Source organism: Urocampus carinirostris, chromosome 2, assembly GCF_059441175.1.
Source record: "Urocampus carinirostris isolate Australia breed hairy pipefish chromosome 2, RoL_Ucar_1.0, whole genome shotgun sequence".
In the NCBI taxonomy this organism is placed as follows: Eukaryota; Metazoa; Chordata; class Actinopteri; order Syngnathiformes; family Syngnathidae; genus Urocampus; species Urocampus carinirostris.
In genome coordinates, this window is record NC_142350.1 from 22,376,878 (window position 1) to 22,397,094 (window position 20,217).

Consider the following 20,217-nt stretch of genomic DNA (forward strand, 5'->3'; position numbering starts at 1 on the left):
ATATTGCGGCCAAAAATAAACAATCCTAAAATTATACCTCTATCTTTTGCCTCCGTCCTACTTTTAATCCATGTGCGTTTGAATCATTTTAAGAGCACGACGTGAAATTTGGGTCGGGCCTATAATCATTATGTTCAGGTTCTGTCTTGAAAAAAATCCCCTCGTCATTTTTCTATCTTTTTAGCCCATCCCACGTCGTAGCACATTCGGCTCAGCTGCACGCTCAGCGGCAGCCTTGTCGGACTCAGAGAAACACGTGCGAGTCAGGGGGCGGAGTCAAACCAAATCATCCCTCCTCCTCCCAACCCTTTACACATAAAATATGAAAATTCGTGTTTGCTTTCAGGCTTGGTTCATCAAATCAAGTTAATTGGTTGGGCTTGGGCTGGTTCAGACTTGAATACCTGCAGGCAAGGTCAGGCTAGATTTTTTTAACACCTGATCTTATGTGTGTATGTGAGAAAGTGTATGTCCTCTCCAGATGTGCTATGCTGTTGTTTTATCATTAGAAAATAATAAAAAAAATAAAGCTGCCAAAGAAAACACACAAACTAGAGAAATTGTTTGTCACAAAAATGAGTTTAAAAAAAAATCTTAAAGACACAAACCCAAGCGCTCCTTTTTCACTCGTACTCTGCGATCAGAACCATCATGCCGACCCCAAACAGCAAGGCCAGGATCTCCATCAGCGACTGTCCGAAACTGGAGCGCCCGGCTAAAAGTTCTGGGAGGACTGTTACCGTGGCGATGTAAACAAAACCACCCGCTGTGAAGGGCAAAATCCAGAGGGTGGCTGCCGCTCCCACGCCTTCGGCCAACAGCGAACACGCCGTGCCAGCTAGTGCTCCCACAGCAGTGAGCAGTTGCAAGCACATCGCCTGAAGATAAAAAAGAAGTAAATGGTCACTTGCCGACACAGAAGGAACCATAATTCAGTGGTGGGCTGTCACGGCCTGCAAAGGCTCCTTTGTTGGCTTAAAACATATTTGAATCACATGATGTTAGCTCATTCAGTGCCATAACATATTAATGTGTTTTCAAAAGCATCGTCTTAAAGTGCCAAAACACAAAAATAGCTTTTTTTGTTTCCTTTATTAACTATGTATAATAAAGGGTTTGGCGCAGCGCATCGGTAAGTATCAAGCCTCTAGGAATTATTTATTATGAGATAACACTATTAAACGGCAGGAGTGGTTTTGACCAGATCTTTGTCCACACATCGAGCAAACCTCCACATCCTAGTTTTGCCTTCTGTATCGAGCGACTGAGAGTGTGCAGTGAGGAGAGCGAATATATGGATAAGGACAAAAAGATGCTTCAAAGGGGCTTTTTTTTCTTTCAGGAAACAAATAAAAAATAAGTACCTTCATCACCATCAGGGCAGAGAGATAATGTTTCAAGAACGTCCTCAGGAATACGATCGCCGTCGTGACTGAAATTGTGTGATGAAATATCGGGCGCTGAAAAAGTTCATGCATACGTGTTCTTGCAATAAAATGCGTTGCAAGCAGCGTGCCCTTATGTTTAGGGAAAGCTAGTTTAGATTTTGGAGGTTTAATAAATGCAAAAAAAGCCCAGAAGTGAAAGTTCTGCTTGAAATGCATCCTTTCACAAATAGCCATTTTCTCACAAGTTTTCTTAGAAAAGAGTATTTTACTCAATGGTACAACTAGAAACATACGGACTCTTAGAATTTGAAACGTCTGGCATTGGGTGATCTAATAATATTTTTCCATGAACCTTTCCTAAATAATTCCAAATTGTCTGTCAGCAACCTTTCACTGATTTTTCCCAGGTAGCACTGCTTCCAGATGTGTGCCTTCATATTTAAGCATTTAAACAATCATATTTCAGCCATTACTTGTTGACAGGGTCAGAAATCTAACTGGAAGGCTTCACAATCACTTCTGAAGGCCCTGTAGCATAAAGCTGTCACTTGAATCAATCTGATTTTCAGTTTGTGATAACTAGGCCTTTTCACAGGCATATGGGGGGCATCAATGTTTTCACAAACTATGATTGGCTAGGGAGCAGTAATGCAGCTAAGTGCTGGTGCCAACCGCCACTAAACTTCAAAGGGACAAAGAAGAATGACTGGCTCGTGGAAAAAAAAGTCAAGCTAGAGCTAGCAAAATGTCATATAGCAGGCCTGTCACACTGCAAATTGTATAGCTGGAAGTGCTTGTTATTTGCCACAGATCCACATGGTGTTTGGAGAAACACAGGATTTGTATATTTGACTTGCCAAACCAAGGCCCCAACGAGACACCAAAGCACTGCTGGACACTTAAAGACAACGGTACTCAAAAACCAGAAACCAGAGTGAGGCTATAACTCGAGCAAGTGTGCTGGGAACAAAGCTTCTAAACAAAAAGGTGATGAAAAATAGGGACATCTTAAAAAGACTGAGATTGTGTCATTTTTCTTTGCAAGCAGGAACTTTCATTTTAGGGACACGAAGAAAGCGTCCAAAAACGGAGGAAACTATGTAGAGCTTATTTCGTCTCATTGCTGGGAGACACAAAAGATTGAGGGAGGATTGATATTGTGTACAAATAAAAACTGAATTTTGGTGAATAAAAATAAATAAAAATGCGATTTTATGAGGATATTATTGATGCTTTTTTTTTACATATGTCGCAGCTGTAGCTGCAAAAAAACGTTTTATAGCCATAAAATTTACTGAGGGTTGAATTGATTCAGACGTAGCAACACGGAAGGCTTAGGTATGAAATACATGGCCCACCACTGTGTAAATGCTAACTCCAGGGGTGGGGGGGCTAACCCAGCAGGACTCACTTTCTTCTTGGTGCAGCCGGACTGAACTAGGATGGCGAAGTCTCCGATCTCGTGTGGCACCTCATGCAGCAAAATGGTAACTGTGGTGATAGCGCCAACTGCTGGACCCACCAAGAAGGACGCACCGATAGCCAGGCCGTCTGTGAAGTTGTGAGTGAAGTCGGCCGCCAGGTTGAGATAGCCGGACACCTTGATGTCTGTGGTGACAATTTAATGACATTTGATCAGATATTGCATTTTATAATGTTTTCTTGTGAGGGCCACATCACTTTCCTGTTTTCTGACAAGGGGCTGCAGTCAGTTTGTAACAAAGAACATGGGACAGTTGCAAGAGTGCCTAATAAAAAATGTATTGTTTTCCAGAAAGCCACAGTCAATTAACCAGGGTTCGCCAACCATTTTCATGGCCAAATTCAAGCACTTATTAAGGACTTTTAGAGCCAATTTTTCAATATCTCCAGCACCATTAGAAGAAGAAAAAATCACGTGTGAATCATGCATTTTGCAGAACCACAAATATATCTGCAAATTACATATGCCATTTTTAATCTTGCATTTGCAATTATCAAGACATAATTTTTTTATCTTGAATAAATCGCAAATATATTTGTGGAGCTGAACAATACATGTCTAAATATTTTTTAGACAAATCTCTACCCATATACATGTTGGGTAAAAATAACAGCAATATGTAGCTTACATTTTCATTAGCAGGATGTTATTCTCAAATCAATTTACCACTGAGTAACACTATCTTCATTTTTCGTATCGCCCATCATAAATGTCCATAGTTGATACATAAACCTTGCACATATTCACATTTAATAGTTCCCTGTCTAGTTTTAGCATGCACATGTCCTATTGGGTGCAACCGTTAGGGCGATTAGGCCTCATAGGACAGTGGCATACCAACTAATGCCAGCAACCGTTAATCACAAGAGAAGAAAAAATGCAATGGCAAAGCCACCAGAGAGCAGTGTCGGCCTCGTTTTTAAGCGGAGGTTTTGAGAAACATGGCAACAATTTCAAGCCTTTTTAAGCACTCTAGCCAAAATTCAAGCAAGTTTTAATCCTTGAAAACACGACGTTAAAATTCAAGCATTTTCAAGGATGTCAATCACCTGTATGAACCCAGAATAACCCTTTTGGATTTTTCACAGAACCAAAGTCAGAGAAAACCCCACTATTTATGAAAAAAATATAACTAAATAACTGTCTCTGGATTTCTTGCAGGACAAAACTCAGCAAATAATTAATAATACTATTCATGGAAAAAAAAAAAACCCCTAAAACTTTGTGGGTTCGTAACAAAAAAGGTCCATGACATATAAATTTTCTTAAGACGTCCAAGTTCAGCTTAGTTGTCAGAGCACTGGACCACCAGTGGTATAAAGGACTTGCGAAAAGGCAGTAAATTTTATCTCATTATCACAGTATTTAAGTTACGGTACCAGAGACGACTGTTAATTTAGTTAGTAGCGTTTCACAAGATACAATGACAATAAATTATATTCGATTATTCTATTCTAAGCATTGCGAGTGACAAATTGTAACATGAATTGCACAACTAAATTAACATTCATAGTGTGATAAATCGATAAAACCAAATGCCTTTTCATATGTCATCTGTATCACTGTTAGTTCAATGGTAAGAGTTTGACGCTCTTGCAGCCGCTACATAGGTCGGAATTTTATTACAACCAAAAAACCCACACCTCCAAGTTTTTCTTTCGGTAAAAAAAAAAGGGCATCAAAATGTTCTCTGGTATTTTTTCGGAGGCCATTGTTTGAGGACCAATGATTCAAGGGATTGTCATGAAGCAAAAGCTTCCTACTTACCAGCAGAATTTTCCACTTTCTTCTTTTTGGGTGTCTTCTCCTCTTCTCCGTCACTGTCCTTCTCTTTAGCACCTTCTAAAAATGTTTTAAAGTTGTTAAGTGAGTTCAGATTTCTGCAGGCATGAAAATGTGTCTGTGATGAAAAAGGTGAGAAGAGTGTGGAGGAGATGTGTACCTGCACACTGTACAACCCAACAAAATATTGGGAAGTTTATTATCTAGACTGAAGTTGCTTGCATGAAAGTAGGTTAAATTTAGTCTGGCTAAGTTACTGTGGTGATTCTCTACAGGCAGCTTGCGCCAGAACCGGCTAACAACTAGGCTAAGATTGTACTCAGAAATACATCTGGCACTTCTACTGTCCAATGTGAAAAACTAATGGGTTTTTTAACCCCCATAACCAATATTCCTTGTGTGCTTCCACGGGTCTGAGCAATCACAAAAAGTCTGAGCATCCGTTGGAATAACGGTGAGCAACATCAATCACAAGTCTGGCAACCAAATCATTTGCAAACATGCCCAAAACCGGAGATTAAATTAAGTTACATTCTGCTGGCTTTCAGGCAACACTAGTTCGATTTTCAAATTTGAATGAATCGGCTCGTGAAATATTGGAAAGATTGCACGGCCCACACGTCACTTGCTTTGACAACAACTATTAGATCAGTTTTTGTTGTTTTAAAGTGTCTTTTTAAACTAATATCTACATTTTGTGGATTTATTTAGTTGGTTGCACAGTAAAAAAAAACCTATTTCTTCACACTGTTTAGTGGAAGTACACTGTTGGCAACAAGATTGACTCGGCATATTTGCAAATTATTTGAATGTAATGCAGGAGCAATCAAAGAAACCTCAAAAACCATGTCCTTTTTCCCCTTCTTTATTTTTTTTACCACTTTTTCTTCAATTTTTTTCTTTTTATGTTTCTTTTTCCCCCTAGCTTTTTCCTTTTTTTGTTCTCTAGTTTTCTTTTGTTACTTATTTCCCCCCCCAAACTTTTTACTTGTTTTTCCCCCTGCTTTTTTCTTCTGTTTTTACTTTTTCTCCCTTTTTTTACCCCCCCCTTTTTTACTTATTTGTCCATTTTTCTTTTTTTTGCTTTATTTTTTCCCCTTGAAAGTCATTTTGTGCATAATGTTACATAATAATTTGTAGTATGTAGATGACAGCAAAGAGCCATTTGGGGGCAAAAGATCAAGCTCGTTAGTGAGCCGAGCCGAAAGAGACGCTTCTCTAAAAAAGATGGAAACTTGCACAGCAGCATTAACGTAGGCACGAAGATAAGAAATTTCATGTAGCAACAAAATCAAACAACGCAGGCGATAATTAAAGTAAACCACACTTGTCTCTCTATATTTTGATGTCTTAGTGATAAAAAAAAAAAAACAATAATTCTTAAAAAAAAAAAATCTTAAAACTCCCCAACCGCGCGGTTAATAATGCATATAAATCCCTTATTTTAAAAGGGTGAATTTCTCCAAAAGGTCAGCGATTTACATGTCTATTTCTAAACATATATCTTACTGTGCGAGTGTCCGTGCGAGTGGCCGCCCTTCAGGAAACGTACAAACTTCTCCACGATCAAAAAGGCGACGATGCCACCCAGGACCCACAGTCCTACTGACATCATGTGGTCGTGGGCAGCGCCTGCAGTGCACAGGAGAGAGGACTAAGTCAATCAAGTCAAAAGGAAGTCTTGAAATGTAAAGGCGAATTTATCCAATATCTCATTTTTAAAACCATGACATTAAAGATAACGAACGTCTGTTACCGTGCGAGTGGCCGTGCGAGTCATCTGCGGCTTGAGGGGCATCACCGTGGTGGGAGTGCGGCGCTACAGTGGGCAGAAGGAGGAAGTCAGCTTGAAAGCAACATTTTCCTGACATGCTGGTTGTGGGGTCTCAGAATCACTGCTGAGTAGGATTCGGGAAATTTGGCTTCCGAGCAAATGTGTAGATAAAGGGTTAAATACTGGCATGCCTGCTGGGAGCATGGCAGCGGAAATGAAAACCATACACAGAGTTACCAACCCAGCACAGAAGTCCATTGCTGCTCTCCGCCGAGGCTGGAGGACATTTCCGGCTTGCTATACCGCAGCAGAGCCAACAATGTTATAAAGGACTCCTCTCACCCCGGCCACCACCTCTTTGACCCGTTGCCCCTGGTAGGCACTGCAGGTCTCGTAAATGAAAGACTAAAAGGCTCAGAGTTTCCTACCCAGGGCTATCACCACCCTAAACAAGCACACAAGACTGAAAAGTATATAACTTGCCTGTGTATGGAAAAATAGGTGACTATATAATATTCATTGACCTAATTTCAAAAGTTATTACACTATTTTTTATTGCACTATTGCATAGCTGTCAACCTCAGACAATTGCTCCCCTTATTAATGATTGCAATTCCCCTTATTGAGCATGAATAAACCTTATGAACCCAACGCAGAACCTTTTTACTCACAGGAGGACAGCCATTGTCAAATACCGCAATCTGCTACCAGTGACCGAGACCATCTGGATTAGAGCTGAAATAAGCAAGACGAGATCATTTTAACAAATAACCAAGATTATTTTAAAAATTCCAAGACAAAAATTGCTATAATGCGTACACAATTTGTAGTGGACAGGTATGTTATTGGTACGACACACTATTTTTCATGGCACTATTACAGTGTTCTCAATTGCCCACGTCCCTGCGTCGTAGACGCATCATTTTTGCTGGAGACGCATAGTGTCAAGTCAACATGTGTCATTTTTACCCGATTACATTTTTTTTAAACAAAGATTTACTGCACTCCAAACTTTTCGTCAGACAGATACGTTGTTTTGGTCTCGCGGTTCGAGTTTTCGTCTGCACGCCGATCTCGGCAAACGAGGTCTCGTTGTTTCGAGATTACGTCATTGTTGTGGTGGTTGTTGTCGAGGGAAGGTGAAGGCTAAGTATGCCTCCGAAAAAAGTTAGTATTGTGTGAAAGTCAACACAAAATTGGTATTTTCTTCAGTGTTAGTAATAAGTCAAAAACTTAATGCAGAAAGTGATAACAACGGCAATAATTCCAGCACGAAAAAACGGCGGAGAAATTTTTCGGAAGATCGCGGAGGCAAGGAAAACACGTGTATTGAAGCCAACGATTCGACGAAAGGAAACATACAAAAGAATACTCCTAAGCAAGATAAGGACTTTTCTGCCAAAATGGACTCAATTATATTCCTGTTTACGCTATGAGGAGGCATTACAACTGGCGGGACAGCAAACCACGAAGAATATATGAATTGGAAAATCTGAAGTGATAACTTGCTTTGTATTACCAATTAACTGTGATGATTAAAACTGCACGAATATATAGACTAATATTTCAGCAATATTATTTTGTAAAATGTACAATATTTTTGTGAAGTGAAAAATCTGAAGTGATAACTGCTTTGTATTATCAATTAACTGTGATGATTAAAACTGAAAGAAAATACAGTAAACCTCGGATAAGTCGGACTCGCATAAGTCGGATTCTCGGATAAGTCGGACAAATTGCGTGGAACGTTTGTTCTCTAGGCTTTTCTGTAGTATTACACCTCGCATAAGTCGGATTTTATAAGTCGGATCCTCGCCTAAGTCGGATGGATTTTTCCGTACAATTGACCCTTTTTAATGGTTTTCGCCTCTGATAAGTCGGATCGGTATCAGGTCGCCTAGGACATCTCCCAAATGCTCTAAATTTCAGCCTCCAGTGGCAGTAAGCGATGGAATTTTCCGGGAAGATTTTCACTCCTCACAGATTTTCCGGGAAGATTTTCACCCCTCCCAGATTTTCCGGGAAGATTTCTTGATGTGACGTGGCGTTCCGTGATTGGCAGAGGCTATTCATCAAACTCCTCCTCAGTGTTGAATGATAGCACTCTCAATCACAGCACGCGGTCATAGAACAAAGCCTCGTAATCATAATCCCATTGTTTCTTATTACAGTATTGCTAGCATTCAAATTGAATTTGTGTGAATTTCTTTGGACTTCCTTGCGGTCTGTGCGGTCTACGGTGTGGCGATGGCCTCAAGTTCTAAAACCAAAGGCAGGAGTCTCAAGACTAGAACGTATGAAGAAAAGCTCGCTATCATTGAATTCCAAGAAAAGAATCAGCACATGAAGCAAAAAGACATCGCGGCGAAGTTTGGAATGAGCCCTCAAACTTTGAGCGACATTCTGAAAAGCCAGAAGAAGATAAAAGATATGTGTGCGACAGATTTTAGAGCTCCGACCGCTAAAAGGCAGAGGGTAAATGATCATCCAGATGTCGACAAAGCACAGTGTATTATTAACCATAGTTCATATCAACCATGTTCATGTTCATTTTAAGAACTTTTTTGATAATAAATCACGTTCATGTTACAAGATATCATTGCTTGGTATTTCATTTTACATATACAAGTATGCACTTTTCTAAGAGTTAAATTTCTTCTTAGTTCGAAATTTTGCGACCTCGGATAAGTCGGATCCTCGGATAAGTCGGATGAAAATGACCGGTCCATCTGGATCCGACTTATCCGAGGTTTACTGTATAGGTTAAAATAATTATTTCAGCAATATTATTTTGAATAATGTGCAATATTGTTGTGAACTGAAAAATCTTGAAGTGATAACTGATTTGTATTACCAATAAACTGTGATGATTAAAACTGAATGAATATATAGAATTATATTACCGTATTTTCCGCACTATAAGGCGCACCAGGTTATAGGGCGCACCCCCAAAAAAGTTTTTGGTCCTATATTTTCCATACATAAGGCGCACCGGATTACAAGGCGCTACAATGGGAACGTCGACAAAACAGTCAGATAGTTCAGTCAAACTTATTACCCCCTTAACATTCCGAAAGCTTGCAAAGAAGCAAATACGTGTCTCAGACATGTACGGAAACAGTGTCTGTACGATGTCACCAATCACTCAAATGCATCGTTCCAAATATCATTCGGAAGGTTAAAGTCTTGGGATTCAAGAAATGCGAAACATTTCTTAGTTTCCATTTTATTTTTTGCTGGCAACTGTGTGGGCAGCAAAGTAAGAATTTTATTGTACAGGGAAACGGGGTTCTTTACTGTGCATATGACAATAAACACTTTGAATTGAATTTAGTTTAAAAATAGACTCATCACAGAAACATCAAGATCGTTCTAAAACAAGATACCGGGAAAATATAAAGCCGCATAGCTCACCTAAGTTCTCTTGCAGACATCACGTTCAAAAATGATATGTAACCATGGTCTTCTTACAACCGTGAGTGTAGTAAATCCAGGAGAGTAAAATATTTTCAAATACAGAATAGTAAAAAATGTTTTCTCTATGCCGTAGTGCAACCCAATGTGTGATTCACATTCATCTTTTTCGGCCAATTGCAGGCTTTGTTTCGCCCCTTTAGCCTATGCGAGCCTGTTAATGATAACCTCCGAATAACTTTAGCCAATAGTGACTGATTCAAATGATGATTGACACATTGGTTAGGAAATGAAACGCCGGTATATAAATCCCAGCATACACCGCGGACTACTTCGCCTTCGGGGGAAAATCTAGTCGGCGGCTGCTTGCCTTAGTTGCAAGACTTTGCGACTTAATATTGATCCATATATAAGGCGCAGGGGCAGCACGGCGGAGCAGTGGTTAGCGCTTGTGCGGCACAGTTCATGTCATGGGAACCTCCTGCGTGGGTTCAAATCCAGCTCCAGACTTCCTGTGCGGAGTTTGTATGTTCTCCCCGTGCTTGCGTGGGTTTCCTCCGGGCACTCCGGTTTCCTCCCACATTTCAAAAACATGCATTTCAGGTGAATTGGCCGGTCCAAATTGTCCCTAGGTGTGAATGAGCGAGTGAGTTGTCTGTCCCCGTGTGACCTGCGATTGGCTGGCAACCAGTTCAGGGTGTCCCCTGCCCACTGCCCAGAGATGGCTGGGATGGGCTCCAGCCCCCCCGTGACCCTAATGAGGATAAGCGGTACGGCTAATGAGATGAGATATAAGGCGCACTGTATTATACGGCGCATGGTCAGCTTTTGAAAAAAATAAAGGCTTTTAGGTGCGCCTTATAGTGCGGAAAATACGGTATATATTTGTCGCCGATTTACAATGTCAACCTCGATAACACTAAATTTTGGGGACCCATAGATCTCTGTTGGGACCCATAGATTTTTGAGCATGCGAGTTCCCGGGACCCATCACTTTTCACAGGTAAAATGAACACTGCTATTAATACGGAAGAAAAACTTACAACTTGGGACAGTCTCAAAGCATCACCCTATCAATCTTTTTGCCTATTTATCTTGACATTCTTTTATCTCATTTTTCTCTTTTCGGTCTTTAATGCATCTTCATTTTGTTTATCCTTGAGTGAGGTTAAATCTCGTTGCAGACAATGTTCACAACGTTCTCATCAATGGCAATAAAGAATATTATTTTCTATAAAAGAGCAGTGTGTAGAAATGTTGCCATTTGGTTTTCAACTAATAACATTTAAAAATTCTTAAAAGAAGCTACAAGACAACAGCCATAAAGGAAGAATGTTAAACTTATTAATCAACTAACAAGTCAGTTTTAGTCGGTAACGAGCTATTTGCACCTATTTACATCTTTTCTTTTTGCTTTTGTCTGCAAAACATAAAACCTTGCCTCATCGTTCTCAAACGACAGGACGTACCCAAAGCGTGCGGTATGAGGTGGAGGAAAGCGTCACCCAGCAGGCCTCCCGATGCAAAACTCAGCAGCACTTTAAGCAAGTTCTGGTGCTGGTCGCTGTTGGATTGAACTGGGATGAGGAAGAGGATGAGAAAGGGTGCGGCGCTGATGAGCAGCGTGGCGCCGATAGCCTGGGGCAAGAAGGTAGGTCGGCTCGCTTTAAGGATCGTTTTCTAAATTGAGTAACTGACAGTTTGAGTTCTAACCTGCATCCACAACTCCAATGTCTCCCGTTTCTCTGCAACCTTTATCTGCTTCTTGGGGGCGTGCCCATGACCGTGGTTGTGTCCATGGTCATCATCATTCCCATGTCCGTGTCCGTGGTCGTGCACATGATCATGTCCGTGCTCTAGAAAGACAAAAAACTCAGTTTTAGTCACCAGCATAACTTCAATCGTTGTTTTGTTCTTGGCAACCACTTTTCAAAACAAAACCTGCATGCATTGCTTATCAACTGGGGCTGCAACCAACAAATATTTTAATGGACGACTAGTTGACAAATAGAGGCGATTAGTCGAATAATAAAAATATAACAATAATTATCATCAGATATTTTCTACCAACATAAATATGAAAATCTTTCGATAATAGTTGATTATTTAAAGTGTAATTACACCACCCTAACACAAGAGAAAGTGGGGGTGCTAATGCAACAGCCACGCAAGTTCCAGACCAACATTTAGGAGATGAAGGTGATGAGGACCAACCAATCATTTTGCAGAAATAGTGGTAGACCGGTTTACAGAGTTAAAGCAAAAGCCCTACAAGACGGTCAAAATGAGTGCTAAAAGAGACAAGGGACAACACCCAACATACCCATTAAAGCAGGGGTCGGGAATCTTTTTGACTCAAAGAGCCATAAAAGCAAAATATATTAATTTTATTTTGGGAAAGAGGCACACCATATATTATGAGAAAAATTTACTTAATTGCTAAACCCACGAACCAGACAAAAGGTTAGTCTTCAGCACATTTATTTTTGATGATTTGATAAAAATTATGAAAAGAGAATAATGCCAGAGCCCGTGTCCCAAAATCAACAAACATACCACTTTAAACTTGTCTCTTTCTTGCAATTACTCAAGATCGGTTAAACTCGTTTTGACCCTTTTTTTTTCATACATATTGGTTTCAAAACCAGATGCAAGCAGTTATTTTGTAAAAACGTCACAACATTCTGCAAACAGGGAGCCTGATGTGCTTACCTTTGGCACAGACAGCGTAGGGCGAGAGATGGGAGGGAGTGCTTGCCCTTTTTGCATAGCTCCACCCATCCCTCCCACTCACCCAATCAAATAACTTAAGTTCTTTTCCGGTGTTTTGGCGTATTTGCAGTTTGTTCTGTGGATTCATCATAAGGTATCTGAACACTGAACACAGATTATATAGTGAGCTTTTATATAAAGGGTTCTTTAGCCTTGTACAGTGGAACCTCGGTTCTCGACCATAATCCGTTCCAGAACCCTGTTCGAAAACCGATTTGTTCGATCACCGAAATCATTTTCCCCATTAAAAATAATGTAAATCGTTTGAATCCGTTCCAACACCCTGAATGTTTACCTTGAATGTTTAACGTAAACATAAAGCTAACCCAGGCTAATCGTACGTTCGCGTTATTGTAATCTTCCGTACGAAAGATTACGCTAGCATGAACGTGTAAAAATTTAAAAAAAAGGATAAAGAAAAGAATTATGAATAGGATTTCTTACCTTTGTGGTGGTCAGCAGAAGGCGCAGGCAAGATCAGACACTCGCACATCTCCTTCATATTTTGCCATTATTTCTTAAATGCAATAGTTGTACGCACTACGTTTCTTTTTTCACCTGTAGAAACTTTGCTGCTTGCACTGACTATCTTCGGAGGCATAATTAGGGGCTAAAACACTTCGTACACCTATATTAAAAGCGAAAGCAAAACGAAGCACGTCCGCACGCGATAACAGTTGGTCACGAAAAGAGCGATCCACACCCGTACGCCGCTCAGCATCACACCCTAGCGTAGGCACTCTAGCATTACCGGCGTTCGAACTCCGATTTTTGAACCGAACAGCGGAGCAAGAATTTCTAAAAATTTTTGGGTCAGACTCCGATTTGTTCGAACTAAGAGGCGTTCGAAAACCGAGGTTCCAATGTACTGCCAAAACGAGTTTTTTTTTGGTGTGGCACCTTGACTAAATTGTAGTGAAAAACGTGCCCTATATATACTGCGAAGTGCTGCTTTGAAATTCAGCTTTGGTTTGGCTTTGTGTGTATCTGAACAGGATCAACGGCTCAAGTTTTGAACGAGATGGAGAAATTTGCATGCAATCAAATTTGTCTCCGAGCCACAGATACTCATAAAAAGAGCCATATATGGCTCGCGAGCCATAGGTTCCTGACCCCTGCACTAAAGCATGCTGAAAGAGTCAGACAGGAGATACCCCTCATCTTCAGTTGTTTGAAGCTATTTTGGCTACTAAGAGACCGATAAAAAAACAGGGCAACAGAGCCATATATGGCTCGCGAGCCATAGGTTCCTGACCCCTGCACTAAAGCATGCTGAAAGAGTCAGACAGGAGATACCCCTCATCTTCAGTTGTTTGAAGCTATTTTGGCTACTAAGAGACCGATAAAAAAACAGGGCAACGAGACTTACTGCAAACTTTGCCAATGACATGTGCCAACTAGGACGGGCAACAAGACACTTTCTCTACCATTTAAAACTGTGTTGCTCGTTAGAATACGAAGGAATCGAAGGAAAAACTATTCAAAAACGATTCAGTCCCAAACAGGTGCTAGCTGGCGATATTATATCGCCTCCATTTTCTTTTCAGATTGAGTAGCCAAAATACCTCTAAAGAACGAAAGATAAAGTAGCTCTCCTGTCTACGACTCTTTCTACATGTTTAAGGTGGGTATGCTCATGTGATCCTTCATTTCTTTATCACTCATTTTGACTGCGTTGTAGTTGCTTTAACTCTGTTATAGCCGCTCTACCGCTATTACTGGTAAATGATTGGCTTGTCTTGGTCACCTTCTCCGTCTCCTGAATGTTGGTCTGGAACTTGCAATTTTATTACATTAGCGCCCCCATTTTCTCTGATGTTCGAGTTTTTATCTATCCCTTCATCTTCTTATGCTCATTCGGGTCGGTAGGGAAGCTTAGACCTCCCCTACCCCAGCCACTTCATCCAGCTCATCCGACGGGATCCCGAGGCAGTCCCAGGCCAGCCTAGAGACGTAGTTTGTCCAGCGTGTCCCCGGGGCTTCTGCGGGTCAGACATGTCCAAAACACCTCCCGAGGGAGCCGTGCGCCAAAGACCATACATTTGGCTGCTTCCGGGCTCTCTACGCACCCGAGCCCCTTGGCCCGTACCACAGGTGCCTTTGGGCTGTGCCCGGACGGACTCCGTGAGCATCGGTCCGGCCACCAGGCGCTCGCCAGCGGACCCCACTCTCACGCCTCCAGAGAGAACCACCCGTAACCTGCGTCAGGGTGAGGGAAATCATGCAACTATGTTCTTTTTCGTCATAAGGGGTCTTTGAGCTGCGCTTTGTCTGGCCCCTCACCTAGGACCTGCTTGTCATGGGTGATCCTACTAGGGGCTTAAAGCCCCTGACAACATACCTCTCAGGATCAATTGGGACACACTTACCCCTCCACCACAATAAGGTAGCAGATCACGGCAGATGTGATTACGGTTCAAATTATCGCCTCATATCAAACGTTTTGATTATTTATGTTGGCAAAATGGTATGACGATAATTATCGTTAGTGATTTGTAGCCAGGCCTAATGCAAGGTCATTGTTCTTACCGTGGGCATGTGCATGGTCATCATTTTGCTCATGTCCGTGACCATGCCAGAGATGCTCTTCCACTTCCTCCTCCAATAGTGGCACGTTGGCTTGGGCGCTCCACTTGCTAGCACCGTGAAACATCTTCACTTCTGGTTCGTGCGAGTGCTCGTGGTGATGATGGTGCTCATCTCCATGAGCGTGCCCATGATGGTGATGATGGTGGTGGTGGCCGTCATGGTGGTCGTGTGAGTGGCCGTGAGCATCGCTCAGATGTGAGGTGGAAAACAGTAACAGGAAAGACGTGATCAGGATCACCAGCATATGTGGGCGCCTCATCGTATTTAGCTGTAAAACGAAAGGAAAATTTCAGAAAGCACATTCAGGGTTCGCAAACCTATTTCACGGCGTAATTCAAGCACTTTTTAAGGACTTTCAATTTCTCCAGTACCATTAACAGAAAACAATCCAGTGTGAATCATGTATTTTGCAGAGCCAGAAATATATCTGCAATTCACATATGGAACTTTAAATCTTGTGTGTGCATTTAATAGGACATATGGATCTTTTCACCTTGAAAAAATGAGGGAATATATTTGTTTTTTGAGACAAATCTTTTCCCATAAAACCGTTGGGTAATAGTAATATGCATATAATATGTAGCTTACATTTATAGTTCAAGGAAGTTCCTTCCACTACAATATACCCTTGGGAAACTCTACTTTCATTTTTTGCATGGCCCATTATTAATGTCCATAATTGTGATCCTTGCATTACAATTATGGACCTTTTGCAGTGCCCTGTTTAGATATAACATGCAGAGGCGCTTCACTGGACAATGCTGTACCAACTAATGCTAGCTACAGTTAATCACGAGGGAAGAAGAGATGCAATAGCAAAGTGAAGCCACCAGAGAGCAGTGTCAGCATCATTTTTAAGCAGAGTTGTTCAGATACATGGCAACAATCTCAACCATTTACAAGCACCAAAAATTCAGGCACAAACTTTGACAATATTAAACCCCACTTTCCATCCCATTATCTTCTAGTCCTGCCCCCATGAGAATATTTTTTCTACACGTAACCCCTGGTATACACAATTAAAAATAGGCTACTAAACTTCAATGACCCGCAATTCAACTTCATATTGAAAGTGCATCTTCTCGCTTGACGCCTCGATCGTGCCTGAGTAAACGGATTTAGCACTTGACTTTTTTCGCACTTAAGCCGGAAACAAACAAACGAGAAAGTTAATGCAGCATCAGTTCACGACTAAGCGGCTAACGAGCCTATGCTAAAGGTAGAAGTAGCGCCGGCAAAATGAAAACATGGACAAATTATTGTTAGGAGAAACATACTAGCGAGTGTAATTGTTTCGCTGACGACCTGTGAGTTGCTTTGTCTTTTCTTCGTCGGAAAAGCAAAATACAGCTTCAACTCGGAGGATGTTTCCCACCTACAGAGTTATGCTAGCTGTTGGCCGAGACGTGGCATTCAAATCCTCAAATCTCGCGGGAAGACATCCCGATTCCAAGCCTTCGTTCCTCTTCCTAGCTGACCTGCTGCAAACAGTAGTTCTTGACACAGGACATTTACGGAGAAAATTGAAATGGAAAATTTGACATATTTGTGTTTTCAAACTGAAGGAGAGATAATCGGGCGATTCTGTGAACTCTAGGGCAGATTGTCTGGCGTCTGTGGTTGCTAAGGAGGGAAAAGAGGCTGTGTAGGTCGAAATCTCGCGAGTATCGTCCTTTGACGCGTACTTTAAAAAAATGCTTTATTGAATTGAAAATCGCACAATATATATATATATATATATATATATATATATATATATATATATATATATATATATATATATATATATATATATATATTTGTGTTTGTGTGTGTACACACAATTACAAGAGAATATAAATGAAAACAATGACAAAAGAATATAAATAAACATGCAAGGTAGAAAACAGATAAGTTATATAAAATACCAAAATTTTTATGAATATTATTAATTATAATGCAGCACGGCGACGCACAGTTCTGAGGTCATGAGATCGAACCTCCTGTGTGGAGTTTGCATGTTCTCCCCGTGCTTGCGTGGGTTTCCTCCGGGCACTCCAGTTTCCTCCCACATTCCAAAAACATGCATTTCAGGTGAATTGGCCGGTCCAAATTGTCCCTAGGTGTAAATGAGTGAGTGAGTTGTCTGTAATGAAATTTTAAAAGAACGCTCTGTATCCTCATCCTATCAAGAAGATGTGGAGGTGTTAAGTAAGGACTGTGTCGGCGGTTGTTCAGAAACATTCTCCAGTTTCAATGATTTGTCCCGTGATAATCTAACACAGATGGTCAGTAGGGCCAAACAAACTACATGCCTGCTCGATCCGTTTCCAGCTTCACTGGTGAAGGATCTGTTAGGGATCTTAGGACCATCAGTTTGAAATATTATTAATATATCGCTATCCTCGGGTATTGTTCCTGTAGCCTTCAAGTCTGCCGTCATTAAACCCACGCTTAAGCGACCTAACCTTGACCCAGAAAGCCTAGGTCATTATAGGCCATTGTCAAATCTGCCATTTTGTGCAAAATTACTTGAAAAGGTCGTTGCACAGCAGCTAAATGACTTCATGTCAGGAAATAACCTCTTGGAAACTGTCCAGTCAGCATTTCGGGCAAATCACTCTACTGAGACAGCCCTGGCTAAAGTAACCAATGATCTCCTTTTAGCAATAGATTCCGGTGCCTCATCAATGTTACTGCTGCTGGATCTAAGCGCTGCTTTTGATACTGTCAACCACAACTCATTACTGGTTAGTCTAGAATGCATTGGTATCCCAGGAACTGTACTCTCGTGGTTTAGGTCCTACCTGTCAGACAGGATGCAATGTGTTAACTATGGCAATCTGACCTTTAAACAATCTAATGTCCCCTGTGGTATTCCTCAAGGCTCTGTACTTGGCCCCCTTCTTTTTAGTATTTATATGATCCCGCTTGGTGACATCCGCAAGTATAATATTAGTTTCCATTGCTATGCAGATGACACTCAACTGTATGTGCCACTGGAAACATCTGGACATTTAAGTTGTAGAAATCTGGAGGCTTGCCTTACTGAGATTCAAAGATGGATGTCACTTAATTTTTTACGCCTTAACCCAGAAAAAACTGAAATGTTGATTATTGATCCAGCTCACTGTCGTCAGTTATTTTCAAACACTACCCTGAACCTAGACAAATGTAATATCACCCATAGTGACTCGGTCAAAAATCTAGGTGTTATATTTGATCCTAATCTGTCGTTTCAGTCACATGTGAAAAATATTACTAGAATAGCTTTCTACCACCTCTGTAATATTGTGAAGATTCGTTCGATGCTGTCCCAATCAGATGCAGAGGTTTTAATTCATGCGTTTAGTACTTCTCGGCTTGATTACTGTAATGTACAGTGGAACCTCGGTTTTCGAACGCCTCTCAGTTCGGACAAATTGGTGTTCGACCAAAAATTTCGAGAAATTCTTGCTTCGCTGTTCGATCAAAAAATCGGAGTTCGAACGCCGGTACGCTAGGGTGTGATGCTGAGCGGCACATGTGTGTTTTAGCCCCTAATTATGCCTCCGAAGAAGGTCGGTGCAAGCGGGACAGGTGAAAAAGACAAGTTCGTACAACTATTGCCTTTAAGAAAGACATCATAGCTAAATATGAAGGAGGTGGGCGAATGTCTGATCTTGCTAGTGAATACAGCATATCCGCGATAACCGAGGTCTTACTGTACTTTTAATGGGAAAAACGATTTTCGGTGATCGACCAAATCGGTTTTCGAACAGGGTTCTGGAACGGATTATGGACGAGAACCGATGTTCCACTGTATTGCTTTCTGGTCTCCCGATGTCTAGCATTAAAAGTTTGCAGCTGGTTCAGAATGCGGCAGCTAGACTTTTGACTAAGACCAAAAAGTTTGAGCGTATTACTCCTGTATCGGCCAACTTGCACTGGCTCCCAGTCCACTTAAGATGTGACTTTAAGGTTCTCTTATTAACATATAAATGTTTGCATGGGCTTGCACCCTCTTATCTCTCTGATTTGATTCCCCCCTATGTTCCTGCACAGGGTCTGCGCTTGGAAAATGCCGGTCTACTTGTGACTCAGAGAGCCAAGAAGTCTGTAGGCTCAAGAGCGTTCTCCATCCGGGCCCCGGTGTTATGGAATGCCCTGCCTCCGGGGATAAGAGTTGTAACCTCAACGGAGGTTTTTAAATTGAGGCTTCAGACACACTTCTATTCCAAAGCTTATGATTGATGCCCACCTCATATTCTGTATTGTCCTGTCTTTTTCCGACTGCCTCCCTAGCTGATACGAAGGAGAAGGACGATTTGAGATGAGTCAGCGGACCAGCGTCTGACCTGAAGCATGTCAACCCCTGCATTTACCAGCTGGCAGAGACGGGAAGCTGTGTCGTGGCCGTCATAGACTTTCTGGAGTAGTTTACAGGCTGGGGGCGTCGTTGCTGTCATGCACTTTCCGGACATTTTCAACATCTTACCTAGTGTTTACTATTCTGTGTACAGTAATGCTAATTGTGATTCACCCTGGTCAATCCTGGAAGGAGGATTACTACATGTGAGGTCCTTTCTCAAGGATTCTCTTTTTTCCTCACACTGAGGTTTTTGAGTTGTTCCTTGCCCGCATGCTGGTTTAAGATCAGGTAATTGTGCAATTGTGTAATTGTAATCCTGTGCAGTCCTTTGAGACATTTTTGTGATTAAGGGCTATATAAATAAATGTGACTTGACTTGTACACTGCAACTGGCTGGCAACCAGTTCAGGGTGTCCCCTACCCACTGCCCGAAGATAGCTGGGATGGGCTCCAGCATCCTCGCGACCCTACTGAGGATAAGCGGTGCATATAATGGATGGATGGATTAATTTTAATCAAAGGTGGGTAATAACGAATTTACTCCATTCAATTTACTTGAGTAAGTTTAGGGACCGTTTGTACTTCAAAAGTTTGTTTAAATTTAAGTTTTTTTGGGTTGAATTTGGGGGTGTTAGAGTACCCAGAGTGTTTAGCTGGTTTAAAAAAAACATTTGAATAAAAGTGA

General features: G+C 41.3%; 1 protein-coding gene across 4 annotated transcripts; it reads right to left on the bottom strand.

Moving 5' to 3' along the window:
• Positions 1-560: 560 nt before the first annotated feature.
• LOC148371369 (zinc transporter Slc39a7-like) lies at positions 561-16,824 on the bottom strand. Of its 4 annotated transcripts, none has more exons than XM_088329396.1 (9): positions 16,582-16,824; positions 15,143-15,470; positions 11,555-11,697; positions 11,311-11,479; positions 6,410-6,472; positions 6,163-6,285; positions 4,639-4,713; positions 2,800-2,996; positions 561-878 (listed from the first exon to the last, which is right to left on the bottom strand). In XM_088329396.1, exons 2-9 carry the CDS (start codon positions 15,459-15,461, stop codon positions 624-626), a joined length of 1,344 nt encoding a protein of 447 aa, XP_088185522.1. In that variant the 5' UTR covers positions 15,462-15,470; positions 16,582-16,824; the 3' UTR covers positions 561-623. The 4 variants fall into 4 exon arrangements, with proteins under 4 accessions (XP_088185522.1, XP_088185521.1, XP_088185520.1 ...); XM_088329395.1 differs by having other exon boundaries at positions 16,578-16,824; XM_088329394.1 differs by having other exon boundaries at positions 16,508-16,823.
• Between the last annotated feature and the right edge of the window lie 3,393 nt (positions 16,825-20,217).

Excerpts from the sequence above, each read along its gene's own strand:
- LOC148371369 (XM_088329396.1), bottom strand. The coding sequence starts at position 15,461 with ATGAGGCGCCCACATATGCTGGTGATCCTGATCACGTCTTTCCTGTTA. Across the intron at positions 4,714-6,162 it reads CTCGCACGGACACTCGCACA|AAGGTGCTAAAGAGAAGGAC; the intron begins GTAAGATATATG and ends AAACATTTTTAG. Across the intron at positions 2,997-4,638 it reads GAAAGTGGAAAATTCTGCTG|ACATCAAGGTGTCCGGCTAT; the intron begins GTAAGTAGGAAG and ends TTGTCACCACAG.